Here is a 17,799-nt window from a genome sequence, read left to right as displayed (position 1 = left end):
CCTCACGGGACCCGAAGGTTGTGAGCCTCTCACCTGCGCCGCTACACTCTAACCCGCTCTTGGAGTTGTATAGAATCCGAAGAACAATGGCATCCACACGCATACGAGCATGAGGTAACTTCAAAATTTCTGTTCCAATTCTATAATAAAGGACATAGGACAGATGTGTGTGTATAGCGTACCCAGTGCGTTTCAAGAACACTTATGCTAGTGACTCTTCACATACCCGTTCCTCGGGTGGTACCTCTTCGAATCCACACCGCTTCATGCGAAAAGGCAGCCACTGAAATTTTCTCCCCCCTTGCTCGCACTCCTTTCCCAAGCACTGCCATGTTGAATCGCTGGGCTGAATCGCTGCACCTTTTCGCTGGTTTTTTTGTAACATACAGCCAGTTGTGTAAATGTTTTAACGCTATTCAGTGACTTCAATTTTAATGGTTAAATTGCCCAGCCAACTCCCAATCTTTGACCCCTCATGTGAAAACACCCCTACCCAATAAACTTACGTAAAATAACATTATGAAGGCAGCCAACGTTTTAGTTTTCCATACGCTGCTCCTTTCCCCCTTTCTTCTAGCATTGTATCTTCTAGCCGCCCTCTCTTGTGTATGCCATGGCAGATGAGGAATTCGATGTGCCCATCCCTTTCCCCTCATACATAGACGACGTTCCAGCGGAGATTTTGCCAATAAAACCTTTCAATATTCAAAATTACGCAGATCAACTAGATTTCGAAGTCATGCCTTTATCCTACTACAACATGATTCTTGGTCAGCATTGGTTGTTCTAATACGATCCAGCTATTAGCTTTCGAGGAGATACTATCAATTTGTTCAAAGATGGACGTGAAGTAATTTTACATGGGCTTTATCATGTGGAACAAGTGATTCAAGCCTCACGTATACAAGTCAAATAGCATGATACATTGAATTACGAAACGAATATGATTCTGATGAGAATGATTATTATTGATGAATTTTTGAATTCCGTAACTTCTCTTGAATCAATTGATGAAGACAAAGATAATTTCAAGCAAGAAGTTTTTCCAAGTGATACTTCATTACCACATTCTGAATCAATTATGCTTTCTTTGATTCTTTGTTGGATGATGATATGTCAGTTGCAAGTCATGAAGTAACAGTTTCTGAAGATGATTCTGCCATCCTCACTTCATTGGCATATTTACTATTTTGCTAATATGACACTTGTTTGGGGCGTAGGGGTTTTTTATGTATTCACTAGATGACCTATCAGGCTACTACAACACATTCTAGCCTCTCACATACTAATAAGCAAACGTAAAAGTTTAAATCTTAATTGTATTAAGATCAAAATTTAAATGGAAATCCAACCTCCTCAGGAAGTAATGGCAACAAAGTAATGTGAAAATCTTCATAAAGCTCATAAAATTGATCAAGATACTTTTGTTGCATCCTTATTCGTGCCCGCAGAAGCTTAGATTCCACACCTGCAATCAAAAAAAGAAAAAAAACTACTATAAAAGAATGAACATACTCAAAATATACTATAAATGAGTTCAAAAAATTGAAAACGACTTCCAAGCCCAATCAAAGAAACCAGAAGTAGAAGCCCAAACCTTCTTCATAAAGAATTTGATTTATTATTATGTTATGAGTGTCTATTTCAAATCTGGCAAGCTCTTGAACTAGTCTCTCCGTCTCATACAACGAGAGAAATTCTGGAATGCAGACACATACGAATGTCGTCAAGTCCTGCACAACAAGTCAGATTATCAAAGTATGCACAAAACACCCTCGTCTCTCATCTCATGCTTTGTTTTGCTATGTTATCTTCTCTAAAGCATAACCTCCATCCATTTCTTTTGAAGGAAAAGCCTACAAAGCTTCTTTAGCCATTTAAGGAATATGCATCAAGGTTAGAGCTATCATGCCCAAGCCAGACATGGAAAGACACGGACTACAAAAACTAGACATTAGACGAGCTATTCAAAATATTTCAAAAATTAGATATGAGACACGCTTTTCAAGGTAAGTGTGCACGCCTCAAATTTTTCAACACACACAAGCACCCATAAGAAGATGTTGATTGCAATAACAAGAATGTCTCATACAAACATTATCCATGAGATTTTGTCATTAAGTTCTATATATTGAAAGTTTAAATTTAAAAGCTTAAAAAAATTTCTATAATCCAAGCGACCATGAAGCTTCAGCTTCATGATTGTAGCATCCATGGTTGCAAAATGGCTGAATTATCCTATTAATACCTGGGGTGTGAGCATCGAACAAAAAACATCTTAGGATTGCCCGAGTAAACTAACGCACACAAAGCACTATGATGATATGTTAGAAACTTAAAATCAAAACATTTTTTTGCTGCTATTAGTCGGGGTTTCTATCACAAAGTGACGATGGACTCCGGACAGTAGGAGGTCCAACCCCTAGAGAAAGATGCAAATGAAGTTTTACCAATTTGCAAAACCTTCCGAGGTGCCTAAAATTAAAGAGTCTTAAGCTTATAAGTTGTACTATAAGTACAACTTATGGTACCCCATCCGAAGGGGCCCAAGGGACAAAAGAACAAGAAAATTGCGAAAGGATGCTGGCGTGGCAGCGCTGTACAGACAACCCGCGCTTTCCGCTAACTATTGGATTTACGTGATTTGTGTTGGCTGCCTTGAGTGCTACATTTTGGGCGTGGAATGCTTTTTGAACTTGAAGCTTTTCAGGTACTGCTTTTGGGGCTCTGCTTTTGGGCATCCCTTATACTTTTTATAAGAGCCCTTGGGGCCTCACTCTGGAGAGCATCTGGACGTAGAGTCTTCGGGAGTTGTACCTTGTTGAGATCAATAAATTAGAAATATCGAAAGGGGCGCCACTCTTTGGGGCCAATGCTTCTAGGCGCGGAAGTCTGTCGGGCCGTGTTGACTCTCTCTCTCTCTCTCGCTCTCTCGCAACCGTTTTTTGACTTAGTAGACAGCTGTTCACTCTTTTGATCATAACTTCTTCATCCAAACTCCGATTTGGGTGATCTATAGACTCAATCGAAGAGAACGACACCCTCTACACATTGATGTAAAGATAGAAATTTTCAGAGTTATGGAAGGCGCTTTGGTAGCAACATTTCTGAAGTGAACAGTTTTAGAAAAGTTGACTCTCGTCTCTTATTTTACATACAATGTCTTCCGGCATCATAAGGGTTCTTCTTCAATAGGGTCCACAACTATTCATTTGACAGCCACAAAGCTGCAAACATTTGCTTGAAGTATACCCATGTGGCGGGTGTCTGTCCTTGCATCAAAGGCAAGCAATTGTATCGTTGTTTTGTGGACTTTAAGAAAGCCATTGATATGATTCCATGTAACAATTTGTGGAGAAGTATGGAAGAACTTCAAGTGCCAAGTGAGTTATGAGAAGGTGATGTGTCAATTGCGCATGGGAAGAGGAATTTTATAAATTTTTGTAAGAACTATTGGGGTTAAACAAGGATGTCTGTTGTCACCAACTCTCTTTGGTCTATGCATCAATCAATTGAAACAAATGGTACTTGACTTTATGCAAGAAGAAGGCATTGAAGAGATCACTATTTGCAATGCGGTAATCATGCTTTTGTTGCATGCGGAATGTAGTGCTTCTAGCACACACTTTGGAAGATGCACAAAAGCTTATGGTTGTCCTTGAGAACTTTTGCTTGCATAGTGGGCTGATTGTGAATGAATCCAAAACAAAGGTTATGCTTGTGAAAACCAACCATAAGGAGAAGCCATACATTGTGTACAACAATGAGACACCTGAAGTTGTTGAGAGCTTTAAGTACCTTGGCCTTGAGGTTCCGTCCAACCACAAGTGGCATGAAAGTGCTATGCATAGTTTGGAAGCGGGAAAGGAGCATATTATGCATTTGAGAACATGTGTAATGTGGGAAACATCGAGTGTTGGGTTCTCAAGAAGTACCTTATTGACGCATTGATGACACCGGTTTTTCTTTATGGAGTTGAAGTGTGGGGCGGGAGCATCTCAAAGTCTACTTGGAAAGAGTTTGAGAATGTCCAAAAGCGTTTTCTTACAAACTTTCTCCAAGAAGACACAAACACCATATATGCTCCTCCTACTTGAGTCGGGATCTCTTTCAATTGAGGTTATGGGCATGGAAAGGGTTGTGGAGTACATGATACAGATGCGTCAAAACCCCTCACATCGACTTCCTACAATTGCATGGGATGCAAGCAAAAAAGTTCAAAAGACGCATAAAAGCAAGATCTTCAGCACGGGATGGATGCAAGACATAAAGAAGTGGTTTGGGAGATGGGATGCATTACACTTGCTACATGATGCTTCAATTGACTCCCAAGTGAATGAATCTTTTCTACAACGCCAATGTATTACGGCTTGGGAGAAATCCGGTGGGTCACGCTTCTCACATTACACCACCGATATTTTCCCCAACTACAAAACCATGTTCTTCACTGAAAGAGGAAATTGGTTCTCACACTTACATACTTCAAGCCCCAAGGCATCACCCAAGATACTGCTTCAAACAAATCAAAAAACGATTGAGGGGACATACTTGAGCCTATCCCCTTGTCGGCGATACGCACTATCGCAGCCATCCGGCTTAGCTCCCATTCCCTTCGATGCGAGACAGTGCGTTGGGGCAATAGAGAAGAGTCAAATCGATTGTGCACATTATGCTCACTGCAAGTTCGAGAGTCTAAGTACCACACACTACTAGAGTGCTCGGTTTTTGGTCACATCCGAACTTGCTTCTCTCACATTTTCAACCATGACTTAGACCTACATACTTTTCTCTCCCAGGTAGAGTGTGGGCTTTCCATTGCGACTCTCATCACCACAATTTTGGACCGTCAAGAGTCACTCATCAGCCATACACATACTACATCACATGTAACTTTGGTCCCATAGGTCATATTTGACCTCGGAAGAGAATAATAAAATCTCTCTCTCTCTCTCTCTCTCTCTCTCTCTCTCTCTCTATTGAAGTTAAGTGATTTTGAAGTTTCTGTTTGTGTGCTACTATTGATTTCTCGCTTGGAGTATCCAAGCTTGTTACAGTGGTATCAGAGCTCAGAAAGATTCTTCTTCTACGAAGGATCCAATCCTTTTTAGCACACGCAGGTTTTTTTGAAAGAATTGGTGTGTCCCGACACCGGACTTATTAGTGACTCCCACCCTTCGTACATCGCACATCGCGCGCGCTCCCCTCTTTATCGCTCTGTCTTAAAGAGCATAAGCCATAAAGAACCCCAAATTACACATGGGTTCTCACAAGAAATCTGACAAAAATAACACCTCTGTGGGGGGGGAAGGGAGGAGGGGGATGTTGCAGTGCAGGAACTGAAGAAATGAATGAAGATTTGGACAAATTCTTGGAGGAAAAGTTTGCCAGAGCGGAGTATAAACATCATCTGCAGGTTGACACATGTGTGAAAAGACTGATTAGATACTCTAGAGACCCAAGATTTGCGAAACACCTGAAGGATTACCCGATTGACGAGATCCATTCGCTATGGTGTGAGGCCATTGATACTCCTCTCGGGTTTGGAGGAAAGTTGAAAGGATAGACGAGTGCGGAAAACCGGAAGTTACACTCGCAGAAAGAGCTGGACAAAGCTCTTGACCAAAAGACAAGCCAGAGAGTTCCAGGGCAGCTGAAGAGCGCGGAAGAAAAGGAAAGACAAAAGCAAAACTAGACTGTGTGGGGACCGACCCTGATCAAATGAATGAAAGTACCGAACTTTACAGAGCATGGGGCAAGTGCGAGACAAGGAAGCCCTTATCTCCTTTGATGGAGGAGCCAAGGCCAACTTCATTTCAACCGAATTGACGGCTCGACTTGGAATTACGCTCGAGGAAATGGGACCATCAGCCGAGGCTGTCTAGCCACACCCGGACGGGATGTTGCCATTTACACCTGTCATTGACAAAATATGTTTGCATTGTCAGGGGTATTTAGGGCGCGAGGACTTTTACATCATGTCTTTGGAAGGGTGTGACGTCCTCCTAGGAATCCCTTGGTTCCACAAGAACAGCACCCTGGTCGAAAGCCATCTTGAAGAATGAGAAGGGCAAAGAGATTGTACTTGATATAAAACTGAAAGGTGAGTCCGTCCCACTTGATGAAATCAAGTCTTTTTAATTATTTGATCTTCTTAAAAGAACTGAACGACAAGAATTTCTGCAAGCTCAGGCTAATTGTTTCCTCGAAGGCTTACCAGGAGAGTTACCTCCTGCACGTCCAAAAGATCATATTGATTCCAGGCAATACACCACCGAACCGGCCACCCTACTGAGTTCGCCCAGCCCTTTTGTACAACAATTTAACGTCGCCTTCTCTAGAGGATGGTTCACGGAACACTCCAAGATGCGAAGGGCGGCATCTTACTTGAAAGGAATTGCAAAGACATGGTGGTCTAATCTGTTGCTACGCAGAGAAGCACATGTGACGTGGTTCAAATTCAAGAAAACTTTCACGTCAACTTGGATATCAGATCAATATAAAAAAGATGTCATCACGGCTTTGCATCACTTGTAAATGACTGAGAACGATACATTGGATGACTACTGCCAGAGGTTTTTGGGATACTTATTTGCCAATGTCTTCGTTACGGAAGATTATTTGAGGGACCAGATTGAGCGGTTTTGTTGTGGTTTGCCAAAAGAGATCCAAGAGCATTGTCTGTAACAGAACTCTGACTCCATTCAGAGAATTATGGGACATGCTAAGCAAGAATTTTGGATGCATGCCGGCTCATGGACAGGACAGTATCCATCTCATTAGGGTAAGAGTCTTCCAATTAAGAGAACGAATCGAAGAAGCCGGATAACAAATCATCACTGGATTCCGAAGCAGTACGAGAATCAGTTGGTAGCGCATCCGAGAGTTCCGACAAACTAAGGGAACCTGGTGCAAAATCATCAGAGGCTTTCACAAAAGAAAGAGGAAAATAATGAAAAAGCTTCTAGAGAAGGGTTTCACTCAGCCCAGTACACCACCTTATTGTGGCCAATGCTGTTGGTTTTGAAGAAAAATGGATCTTGGAAAATGCGCATTGACTATAGAGCTCTCAATAAAATCACCATCAAGGCCAGATTCCCTATCCCAAGGATTGTTGATATACTCGACAGACTTCAAGGGTCTACTTGCTTTAGCAAAATCGATCTGAAGAGTGGATATCATCGAGTCCGAATTGCTCTTGGAGACGTCTACAAGACAGCTTTCAGGACAACTTTTGGTTTGTACGAATATTTGGTGATGCCATTTGGCCTTACAAATGCTCCAGCAACATTCAACCATATGATGGATAGAATTTTCTGCGAGTATCGATCGTTTGTGGGCACATTCTTTGACGAAATCATCGTCTTCACCAAGAGTGAGACAGAGCACCGACACCATTTGTTACAAGTTTTTCAAGCACTGCGGAATCATAAATTGGTCGTAAATGCAAAAAAGAGCGAGTTCTTCTTGCCAGAGATACACTTTTGGGGACACATCATCTCAGTGGAAGGTGTAAAGATGGACCTCGCCTAAGTTGAGACCATTCGTGATAAGGAAAGAAGCACAAGAACCACAAGAATTATTTTTTTTTTGCTTCTGATCGCACGTAACCCAAGTCCACTTGGGCGTGTCGATCCCTAATCTGTGTTTTTGAAGAGTGGCAGGTAACCCAAAAAAGAAGGGCTTGACCAGCCTCCCCTCGTTCCTCTTTTCCACTCATTCAGAGCCGACCTTGCACTTAGCGGAAGGCCAATCGACGGAGATGGGAAAAAGCAGCCTTGGTGTGAGCGCAAGGCCACCAAGGGGCGCACCCGCAAGGAGTTGAGTTTGGGTAAGAGCAAAGCCTTCCTAAACACAGATTGCAAGCCAAGAACTCAAGAACCTCAAGAACTCAAGAACCCCAAGAACTCAGTGCATGGTTGTCACCCGAAGCGGAATGGATACTTTGCGTATAGATGATGAGAGTGGAGTTTCTACACCAAGAGGATTGTTCCCCGATCCTCCCCCATCCCCATCTACGCCACAGATTGCACAAAATCCTATAGAGGCTTTGGTCAAGTCGATGATGGAGATGATGCTACAACAAGAGGTGCAACGTGCCGCCATGAAAGAAAGAAGGGCAGCAAAGGAGCGTGAGCGTGAGCGTGAGCGTGAGCGTGAGCGTGAGCGTGAGCGTGAGCGTGAGCGTGAGCGTGAGCGTGAGCGTGAGCGTGAGCGTGAGCGTGAGCGTGAGCGTGAGCGTGAGCGTGAGCGTGAGCGTGAGCGTGAGCAAGCAAGCTTAGCGGCCGAAGAAAGAAGGGCAACTATGGAGCTCGAGCGTGAGCAAGCACGAGAGGCTTAACGCATAGAGGCCGAAAAGAAGCAAGCGGCTATGGAGTTAGAGCGAGGCCTAGAGAGACCAACGCATGCACGAGTTGGTCCTACAGGTACTCTCCTCGAAGACCAAGCCACTCAAGGAATTTGGCGAGTCGGTAGCACAAGTAGAGACAAAGATTCCAACAATCCAATCCCTGAGAAGTTGACATTTCGTAAGTATGACAGGAAGATGGATGCTTCTAGCACCAAAGATAAGATTTTTGAAGCAGATCAGTACACGCGAGCTCTGGACACTGTTTTGTCAAGGTTCGTGAGGCTCTTGAGAAGTCTCAAGCACGGCATAAGAAGGCAGCCGACAACCATCGTCGCGACTTGCAGTTGAAGGAAGATGATTGGGTGCTCTTACGATTTGAGAAGGCACGCCTAAGGAAAAGAAAGGGAAAGGAGTGGCTTTTTCAAAGCTAAGTATGAAGTACTATGGCCCCTTTCACATTCAAGAGAAGAAAAATGATGTGTCCTTCAGACTGAAGTTGCCAGATACTTGGAAGATTTGCAATGCTTATCATGTGAGTCTATTAAAACCTTTCAAGGGTGAGGTGACAGTCAACAGGGATCCTGAGCCTTGAGGAGCAACCTGAAGTGGAAGAGAGCGAGGAGATTCTCCTTCGGCAACAGATACTGGCTCACCAAGAAAGGAAAGTGAAAGGTAAAATGAACGGCGGTTCTTACTTAGTCAAGAACTCTCCGACATTGGATGCGAAGTGGATAGAGGAGGACCTAGCAGATACTCCTCGGATACTGGAACTTTACCTTGAGGCTTTCGATCTAGCTTTGACTATTTCGAGAGATCCCAAAGATCCGTAGGATTGAATATGGTGCAGACGGGACTGCATAACAGCGGAGTCACTCCGCTCCTTCGTCACACGTTACCCAAATGGAATAAAGTCACTATTTTTCCTTGGGATTTCAGGGATATTGATGGGCTGATAGTATTCTACTAGATGATTTTATGAAAGAAGTACTTCAAACTCGAAATTCTCGACATGAATCTGATTTACGTGTGCTCTCTCATGTGAGTAGTGTCTGAGTGCATGTTTGAAAGAAAAAATTACTGCAACATTTCGGTCGTGTGATTCCAGATGATAGCAATAAGAATTAGTCAATCCCGACATCAATGAGATCTGGGATAGATCTAGATGTGATTGCTAAACACGTTGAAGATAGATCATGATCCGATATCTCGATGGACTTTATGTGATTTGATTTGAATGTTCAATGACTGTCATCTTTATGCAAGTGCTGGATTTGTGTTGTCTAGTGCGTCGGTACTTAAGAGTCAATGTCTATTGAACTAGTTTTTGGCTTATGTTGGTTTTGCAGGCGTAATCGAGGGCGATTATAATTCTTTCAAGAGGGGGGTATGTCACAAAGTAATGACGTGGCATGACCATCTCGACGGACTCTGGACAGTAGCAGATCCAACCCCTAGAGAAAGATGCAGATGAAGTTTTACCAAGTTGCAGAACCTTCCGAGGGGCCTAAAATTAAAGAGTCTGAAGCTTATAAGTTGTACCAACTTAACTTAAGGTACCCCATGTGAAGGAGTCCAAGGGACAAAAGGGCACAAAATTGCGCAAGGACGCTGATGTGGCAGCGCTGTAAAGACAGCCCACGTTTTCCATTGACTACTAACGTGGCACCGTACGGATTTGCATGATTTGCGTTGGCTGCCTTGAGCGCTAGCTTTTGGACCTGGGATGCTTTTTGAACTTGAAGCTTTTCACACACTGCTATTGGGGCTTTGCTTTTGGGCATCCTTTGTATTGTTTATAAGAGCCCTTGGGGCCTAACTCTGCAGAGCATCTGGATGAAGAGTCTCAGAGCAAAGGTCCTTCGGGAGTTGCACATAGTTGAGATCAATAAATACGCCAATCTTTGGGGCCAATGCTATATGTATGTTTGTATATATGTGTGTGTGTGTGTGTGTATATATATATATTAAAGTTCAGTGATTTTGAAGTTTCTGTTTGTGTGATGCTATTGATATCTCGCTCAAGTTTCTCATATGGTGAAAGAGCCTAAAAGCATAGCCATGTTTTATGCCTCTATCTCTATAATGTTGTTCTAGGCATCTTGTCACGTAAGGCAGAAGAGAATACGACACCAAAGACGTTGTAAAACCCTCCTCCAAAGGCCCCACTCTCGTTGGCGGGAGTGGTCTACCATTGATTGCACAAATCTCTACAATGCTTGAACTTGCCGACGATGTCGACGACAATGAGGACGACGACGAGACGGCTGAAATCTGAAAAACGCTAATGGCTGAAATCTGCAAATCTTTATCTGCTGAATTCTGACTCTATGTCGGTGACGATGCCGATGACGACGGTACGACGACGACGCGCTGAAAACTGAAAACGCCGATGTTGCTTGAGGTTCCGTCGCGGCGATCTGCAAAAACGCTGAGGTTGTGATGCAAACCAAAAGCGCTAGGGCTGAATTCTGCTTTGCTGCTGCCTGTTGTCCTGCAAATGCAAAACGCTAGGCTGATCTGATGTTCTGCTGTCGCCAGAATCTGCAAGTGCTGGCTAATCTGGTCCAAAACGCTAGGTTGCTGCTGTGGAGCAAAAACACTAGGCCTCTTGGGTTCTACTGAGAAGTTGCCTGTTGAGCTTGTGCTCCTGTTGCCTCCTTTGCCAAATAGTGCTAACCTAGGTTTGCTTATATACAAAACTTAGAAAAATTGCCCTACCTACTTTCCAACAAAAGTCACTTAAAAATAATAAGTGAAAAATGTCAAAAATAGGAAAAATAGGTCTATGCACTGTAAAAATGCTACTGATGGGATCTGACTAGAATTTGATGGTCATGCTGTGTGCAACCGGAGGATATGCATCTACTCTAAGTGCCTGGGCATACACGGTCTACGAACACACTCACAAAAGTGCCAAAACACTCCTAAATCTGGACTGACTGAACCCTTGTCGTGCTGTAGCTTGTCCACGAACACATAGGGTTGGATGTGTCACGTGACATCCCCTCCTTTTCAAAGTGAGGTACTGGTACCAAACTGTATGGCGTTGAGGGAGATCGCCAATAGCATCCGGAATCCTAGAAGGGACTCTTCGCCGGCCCACTCGGATGTGTGGGTCGTGCGGTACTTCAACTTCATAAAGGTTTGCAACGCTTGCTTCTTTGGGCCGCGCCGAAAGCGACACAAAGTCTTCTGTGGCTCCTTCGATGCTTCAACTTCGTCGAGAGTCATGCTTCTTTCTTCTTCAAGAATCTCCATGGCTAAAAATTCCTGAAACCACTTCCAATACAAAACCATGAACATACCTATTCCATGTAAAGTGACTGGAAAAAATCTCGTCTTCCTCAAAGACTGTGCATGCAACGAAGATGAACAAAGAGACGGAGTGCCAAACCGTTCACCACACACACGCAAACAATGAGATCGAATCTTTCTCTTTTGATCTAAAGCAATCAACTGTGGCAATTCACAACGGAAAAGCCCATGCTTGGTGCTCATACTTTCTTGTGCTCTTTCTACAACTGTCATGCCAAGGAAGACACATGGAATGTGACTTCCTTACATACATACTTTTCAGCTTTTCATGAACAATCCGCATACATTCGTGCTCATTCATGAGTGAAACGTGCTCAACATACAATATGTCATGCCTAGGAAAAGGGATCACATAGAGACGCTGACGAAAATACAAGACACGATCACGAATGAAACACTCGAACAATGTGTGCTGACTAATCATGCGAACACATAGTACTTCCTGTAAGGGTTCTTTGGACCTAGGCTCGAGAGCCAAGATCAGTTCTTCCTGAGGGGGTTCTTTGGTCCTAGGCTCCAGAGCCAAGATCGGTTCTTCGTGATTGATCGTCTCTGCAATGAGGTTAGCTTCACTAGAGAAAGTATCAACTAACACATTATCCTTCTTGTGAACAATCACATCTTCTTTATGCAGCTCATCATGCTTGTGAGAAATCACATCTTGATCATGCAAATCATCATGCTTGTCAGTGTCATCCAAATCATCATGCTCATCATTATCATTCAAATCATCATGCAAATCATTGTCGTTCAAATCATCATGCAAATCATGTGTGTCTTGCTTTGGAGAAGTAGAGACTGAGAGAGTCTCCTTTTCCTGATTCTGTGCAAAGTGCGCCTGCACTTGCGAAAAGAGTCGCAAGAACTCTTTCATGTGTTGGTCGCTCTGTTCTTGTCTTGCTTTATTCTCGCAATCAAATTCTGCTTCTCTTTCGTTGTTCTTGCGATCCAATTTGGCTCGACTTTCTTTTTCTTCGAAGTCGTACTTACGCTCTATGGCTGCGACGCTTTCTTCGTAGTCACGATCTATGGCTGCCATGCTTTTTTCGTAGGCCTTTCTTTCTGCTTCTCGTGCTTCGCGTTCTAACTTCATGTCCATCACCATCTTGTCGAAAGCCTCCATAGGAGTTAGTGCAATCCTTGACGTAGATGGGGAAGGGGCAGGGTCGGAAAAACCTCCTGGTGAAGAACATTCTTCTTTGCCTCTCTCATGCTCATCACCTCTAAGCGAAGTATCCATTCCGCTTCGAGTGATGACCATCCACTGAAGTCGTGGGTTCTTGTGGGTTCTTGTGGTCTTGGGTTCTTAAGTTCACGAGGAACTTGGGTTCTTGGGGTGGGGTTCTTGAGTTCTTGAGGTTCTTCTTTCGCTTGCAATCTGTGTTCGTGAAGGATCTTCTCTTCACCCGAATTCTGCTCTTTTCCGCGGCGCACCCCTTGGCGGCCTTGCGCTCACACCAAGGGTGCTTTTTCCCACCTCACGTTGATTGGCCGGCCGCTAAGTGCATAGTCCGCTCTCAATGAGTGAAAAGAGGCACAAGGGGAGACTGGACAAGCCCTTCTTTCCTGGGATTCCTATCACTCTTCAAAAACACGATTGAGAATCGACACGCCCAAGTGAACTTGGGTTCGTGCGACCTCAACAAGCCAAAAAAAAAATTCTTGTGATTCTTGTGGTTCTTTCCTTGAGTGATATAGAACACTGTCAAAGCTTTGATACCAATGTAAGGTGCAGCGGAATGAATGTTGTTCTTTCTCAAGATGAGTGCCCCATAATGTGCTCAAGGTTCCTTTTTGTTCTTATGGAAGGGAGAGCCTTCCGTTCTTAATGAGAGAGTACAATGATTATAAACAAAGTGAATGGATACTGTGAGTGCAAGTGTATGAGACTGAGAGATAGAGAGAGAAGAGAATATGACACCACAGACGTTGTAAAACCCTCCACCGAAGGCCCCACTCTCGTTGGCGGTAGTGGTCTACGATTGATTGCACAAATCTCTACAATGCTTGGACTTGCCGATGATGTCGACGACGATGAGGATGACGACGAGACGGCTGAAATCTGAAAACACTAATGGCTGAAATCTGCAAATCTTTATCTGCTGAATTCTGACTCTATGTGGATGACGACGGTACGACGACGACGCGCTGAAAACTGAAAACGCTGATGTTGCTTGAGGTTCCGTCGCGGTGATCTGCAAAAATGCTGAGGTTGTGATGCAAACCAAAAACGCTAGGGCTGAATTCTGCTTTGCTGCTACCGGATGTCCAGCAAATGCAAAACGCTAGGCTGATCTGATGTTTTGCTGTCACCGGAATCTGCAAGTGCAAAAACACTGGCTGATCTGGTCCAAAACGCTAGGTTACTGGTGTGGAGCAAAAACGCTAGGCCTCTTGGGTTCTGCTGAGGAGTTGCCTATTGAGCTTGTGCTCCTGCTGCCTTTTCTGCCAAATAGTGCTAACCTAGCCTGCTACCTACTTTCCAACAAAAGTAACTTAAAAATAATAAGTGAAAATGTCAAAAATAGGAAAAAATGGGTCTATGCACTGTAAAAATGCTACTGATGGGATCTGACTGGAATCTGATGGTCATGTTGTGTGCAACCGGAGGATATGCATCTACTCTAAGTGCCTGGGCATGCACGATCTGCAAACAGACTCACAAAAGTGCCAGAACACTCCTAAATCTGGACTGACTGAACCCTTGTCGTGCTGTAGCTTGTCCACGGACACATAGGGTTGGATATGTCACGTGACAATTTTTGGGCTTTTATGTTTTTTGCACCAATTACACATTTTGCCCTACCTCAACCTAAGATTCTATAAATAGAATGCTTAGGGTCTTGTAATCATTCAGATTGTGTATTGAGAGCATCATTTGCAGAGCACTTGTGTTTCCTCTCTCTCTCTCTCTCTCTCTCTCTCTCTCTCTCTCTCTCTCTCCAGAGCGTGTTCGGGCACGTGGCTCACACCCTTTCCGCTGCTCACTCACATGGTATTGGTCACCAAGACGCGGAGAATCTGCATCGATCCCTCCTCTAGAGGCTAGCGCTAGCACTTCTGCCGGTTTCCATCGCGACAAAACTCAAAAACGCTGATCAGCGTTTTTCAGCCCTAGCGTTCTTTTTGCATCCAAGGCCTAGCGCTAGCAGATCTGCACCATTCCATCGCGAAGCAACTGCAGATCTAGGCTAGCGTTTCTGGATCAACCTAGCGTTTTTGCATCCTAAGCCTTGATCTGCATTCCCCTCTGTTGGCGCTTCCTTCTAAGCAGCAGATCGCACCAAATCAGCCCCAGATCAGCCTTGCGTTTTTGGCTGGCAGATTTGCGTTTTTGCAATGCTTGCACCCTTGAGCACCTAAGGAAGTGGCCTATACTCGCTGGAGAGCCTCCTACTACCAAGCACTTGAAGATCTACACCTTGGACAGGTATCTACACCCAATCGGCACCATTTTGGTACTTATTACTTGCTGTTTTCTCTCTGTTTTCAGCCCCTTGACCGCTGAGAAGTGCGAGAACCCCCTCCTCTAACACTCTGCGACACTCCCATATCGATCGGTGGCACACACGAACGCTGAAATCTCTATTACAGCAGCTTTTTCAGCATTCTTTGCAGCGTTTTTAGGGCGGAAAGCACGCTGAATTTTTACCCTTTGTGACGTTGATCCCTCCCTTGCTCGTCAAGACACCATCTGGTAGTTGTTTGAGCGGTTATTTTAGACTGCTACAGCATTGGAGACGGTACCTTCATCAGCGACTTGCGATCTTATCAATCTACCTCTAGGCATCATCTTCCTGGGCTATTCACGAGAGTCTGATGGATATCGGCTTTATGATCCTAACGCCAAGACTACCACAGTTAGCCGTGATGTGACTTTCATGGAGCTTTTCAGCACACCTGCAGAGGGGGCAGCATCCAAGCCTATACCTTCCCTACCTCCTCCGCGTCCACCTCCTACACTTCATCCTACCCTTGTTCCTGTTCCAGAACCCTCTACACCGCAGCCAGTTACTTCACCCAACCATGCCATGTCAGATTCCGATTCTGATGTGGATGATGGTTCTCCTTCAGAGGAGGCGGTCCCACCTCGCAAGAAGAAGTTAGTACCTCGTTGGCTTTACTCTTCCTCTGGAGTCACGAAGTTACCAAACTCGCCAAACCTTGGACAGCCTCGACGTTCTGTACGCCTCAAGGACAGGCAAGTTTATGATGGCGCAGAGTTCGTGAACTTTGCACTCATGTCTCAAATTCAGGCTTCACCAATTGAGCCTTCCTCGGTGGAGGAAGCACTCTAGCATGATTGTTGGAAGCGTGCCATGCAGACAGAGATGGTCGAGCGCAATAAAACCTGGACTTTGGTTCCCATGCCCAAAAAGCGGAAGGTGGTTTCTACGAAATGGATTTTCAAGACAAAGTACAAGGCCAATGGTTCCCTCGACAAACACGAGGCCAGACTTGTTGCTCGGGATTTCACACAGGGACCAGGCGTGGACTTTGACAAGACCTTTGCTCCCACCGCTCGCATGACTACCATACTCACGGTGTTTGCTCTCGCAGCCAACTTTGGTAGGCCTATCTTCCAGATGGATGTCAAAAGTGCGTTTCTGAATGGAGATTTGGATAAAGAAGTTTATGTGGAGCAACCTCCTGGGTTTCGTATTCCATGTTATGTTGTCTTTGATGGTTGCAATTCTGATTGTCTACGTGGACAATCTCATTTTCACAGGCTCATGAACTAGCAGGATCAAGTCGATCATGAAAGCTATGGAGATACGTTTCGAGATGACTGACCTTGGGCTTCTTCATTATTTTCTTGGATTCGAGATTTTTCAGACACCAAACGGCATCTTCTTTCTCAGCGGAAGTATGCGAAGGCTATCTTGGAGAGATTCCAGATGACAGGTTGTAGACCGATTGGCACTCCTCTTGAGCCCGGAGAGAACATATCCCTTCACGATCCTTCCCCACGAATTGACTTGGAGCAGTACAGGAATGTTGATGGCTGCCTCGTATGGCTGACTTATTCCCGACCAGACATCTGTTACACCTTTCCTCAGTTCCTTCAACACCCGATCTCGTCAGCGACATTGGCAGTGTGCCCAACGTACTTTGTGGTACATCAACGGCACCTTGGACAATGGTGTGTTCTATGGCTGCTCCAACGGTTGCACCTTACTTGGTTCGTGCGATTCAAATTGAGAAGGAAATCCAGATACTTAGCGCTCTACTACACGAGTAGTTTTCACACTCGGCTGGAGACCCATTTCATGGAGCGGTAAGGAGCAACCCACCGTTGCGCTATCTTCTACAGAGGCGGAGTACAAAGCAGCTTGCTATGCTGCTTTTGAGGTCATACAGCTACAGAGATTACTCCCAGACTGCTACGACTCGTCTTTTGTGTGACAATCAGAGTTGCATTGCTATTGTCAAGAACCCTATCTTTCACGCTCAGACAAAGCACATTGAGATGCAGTATCGCTATGTTCGGGAGTTGGTTTTGACTGGAGATCTTCATTTGGAGTATGTTCCTACAACAGACAATGCAGCAGACATCTTCGCGAAGGATGTACCTCAGCGGACCTTGGCTTCTCACCTTCGACTCATCTGTGTTGTCTCAGCATCCGGTGCTGAGACGGGGTGTTAGAGTTTCACCACCGTTGCTCCGCCATTTTGTACGGCTAGTGATTGTTTCGGGTTGGCCACCCATCGCACATCATGTAGATTGAATGGGCGGACACTTTAGCACGTGGCCGGCCAGTCATTTTCTGAGCCTGGCTGGGTGCACACATTTTTAGGCATTTTTTGGGCTTTTATGTTTTTTGCACCAGTTAAACATTTTGCCCTACCTCAACCTAAGATTCTATAAATAGAATGCTTAGGGTCTTGCAGTCATTTAGATTGTGTATCGAGAGCATCATTTGCAGATCACTTGCATTCTCTCTCTCTCTCTCTCTCTCTCTCTCTCTCTCTCTCTCTCTCTCTCTCTCTCTCTCTCTCTCTCTCTCTCTCTCTCTCTCTCTCTCTCTCTCTTTTTGAAAAAGTTTACTGAGTACAATATAATCCCCAGCGGATGCCAAAATAGCCTATCACGTGGGGTGTACAAGCAGAATGTAAGGAGGAGAGCCACTATAGTG

General features: G+C 44.6%; 1 protein-coding gene across 1 annotated transcript in view; it reads right to left on the bottom strand.

The window, feature by feature from the left end:
• LOC147449584 (P-loop containing nucleoside triphosphate hydrolases superfamily protein) overlaps positions 1 to 17,799 on the bottom strand; it is a 123,138-nt gene that overhangs the window by 30,654 nt on the left and 74,685 nt on the right. Inside the window, exons 5-6 of the mRNA XM_086522012.1 lie at positions 1,598 to 1,733; positions 1,353 to 1,468 (exon numbers count right to left, since the gene is read on the bottom strand). Coding sequence (XP_086378138.1) covers positions 1,353 to 1,468; positions 1,598 to 1,733 — 252 coding nt within the window. The remainder of the gene's footprint in view (positions 1 to 1,352; positions 1,469 to 1,597; positions 1,734 to 17,799) is intronic.

This window comes from Adiantum capillus-veneris, chromosome 10 (assembly GCF_014529385.1).
Source record: "Adiantum capillus-veneris isolate H3 chromosome 10, ASM1452938v2, whole genome shotgun sequence".
NCBI lineage: Eukaryota > Viridiplantae > Streptophyta > Polypodiopsida > Polypodiales > Pteridaceae > Adiantum > Adiantum capillus-veneris.
The sequence above is the reverse complement of the archived record's forward strand: the minus strand, read 5'-3'. Positions and strand labels throughout refer to the sequence as shown.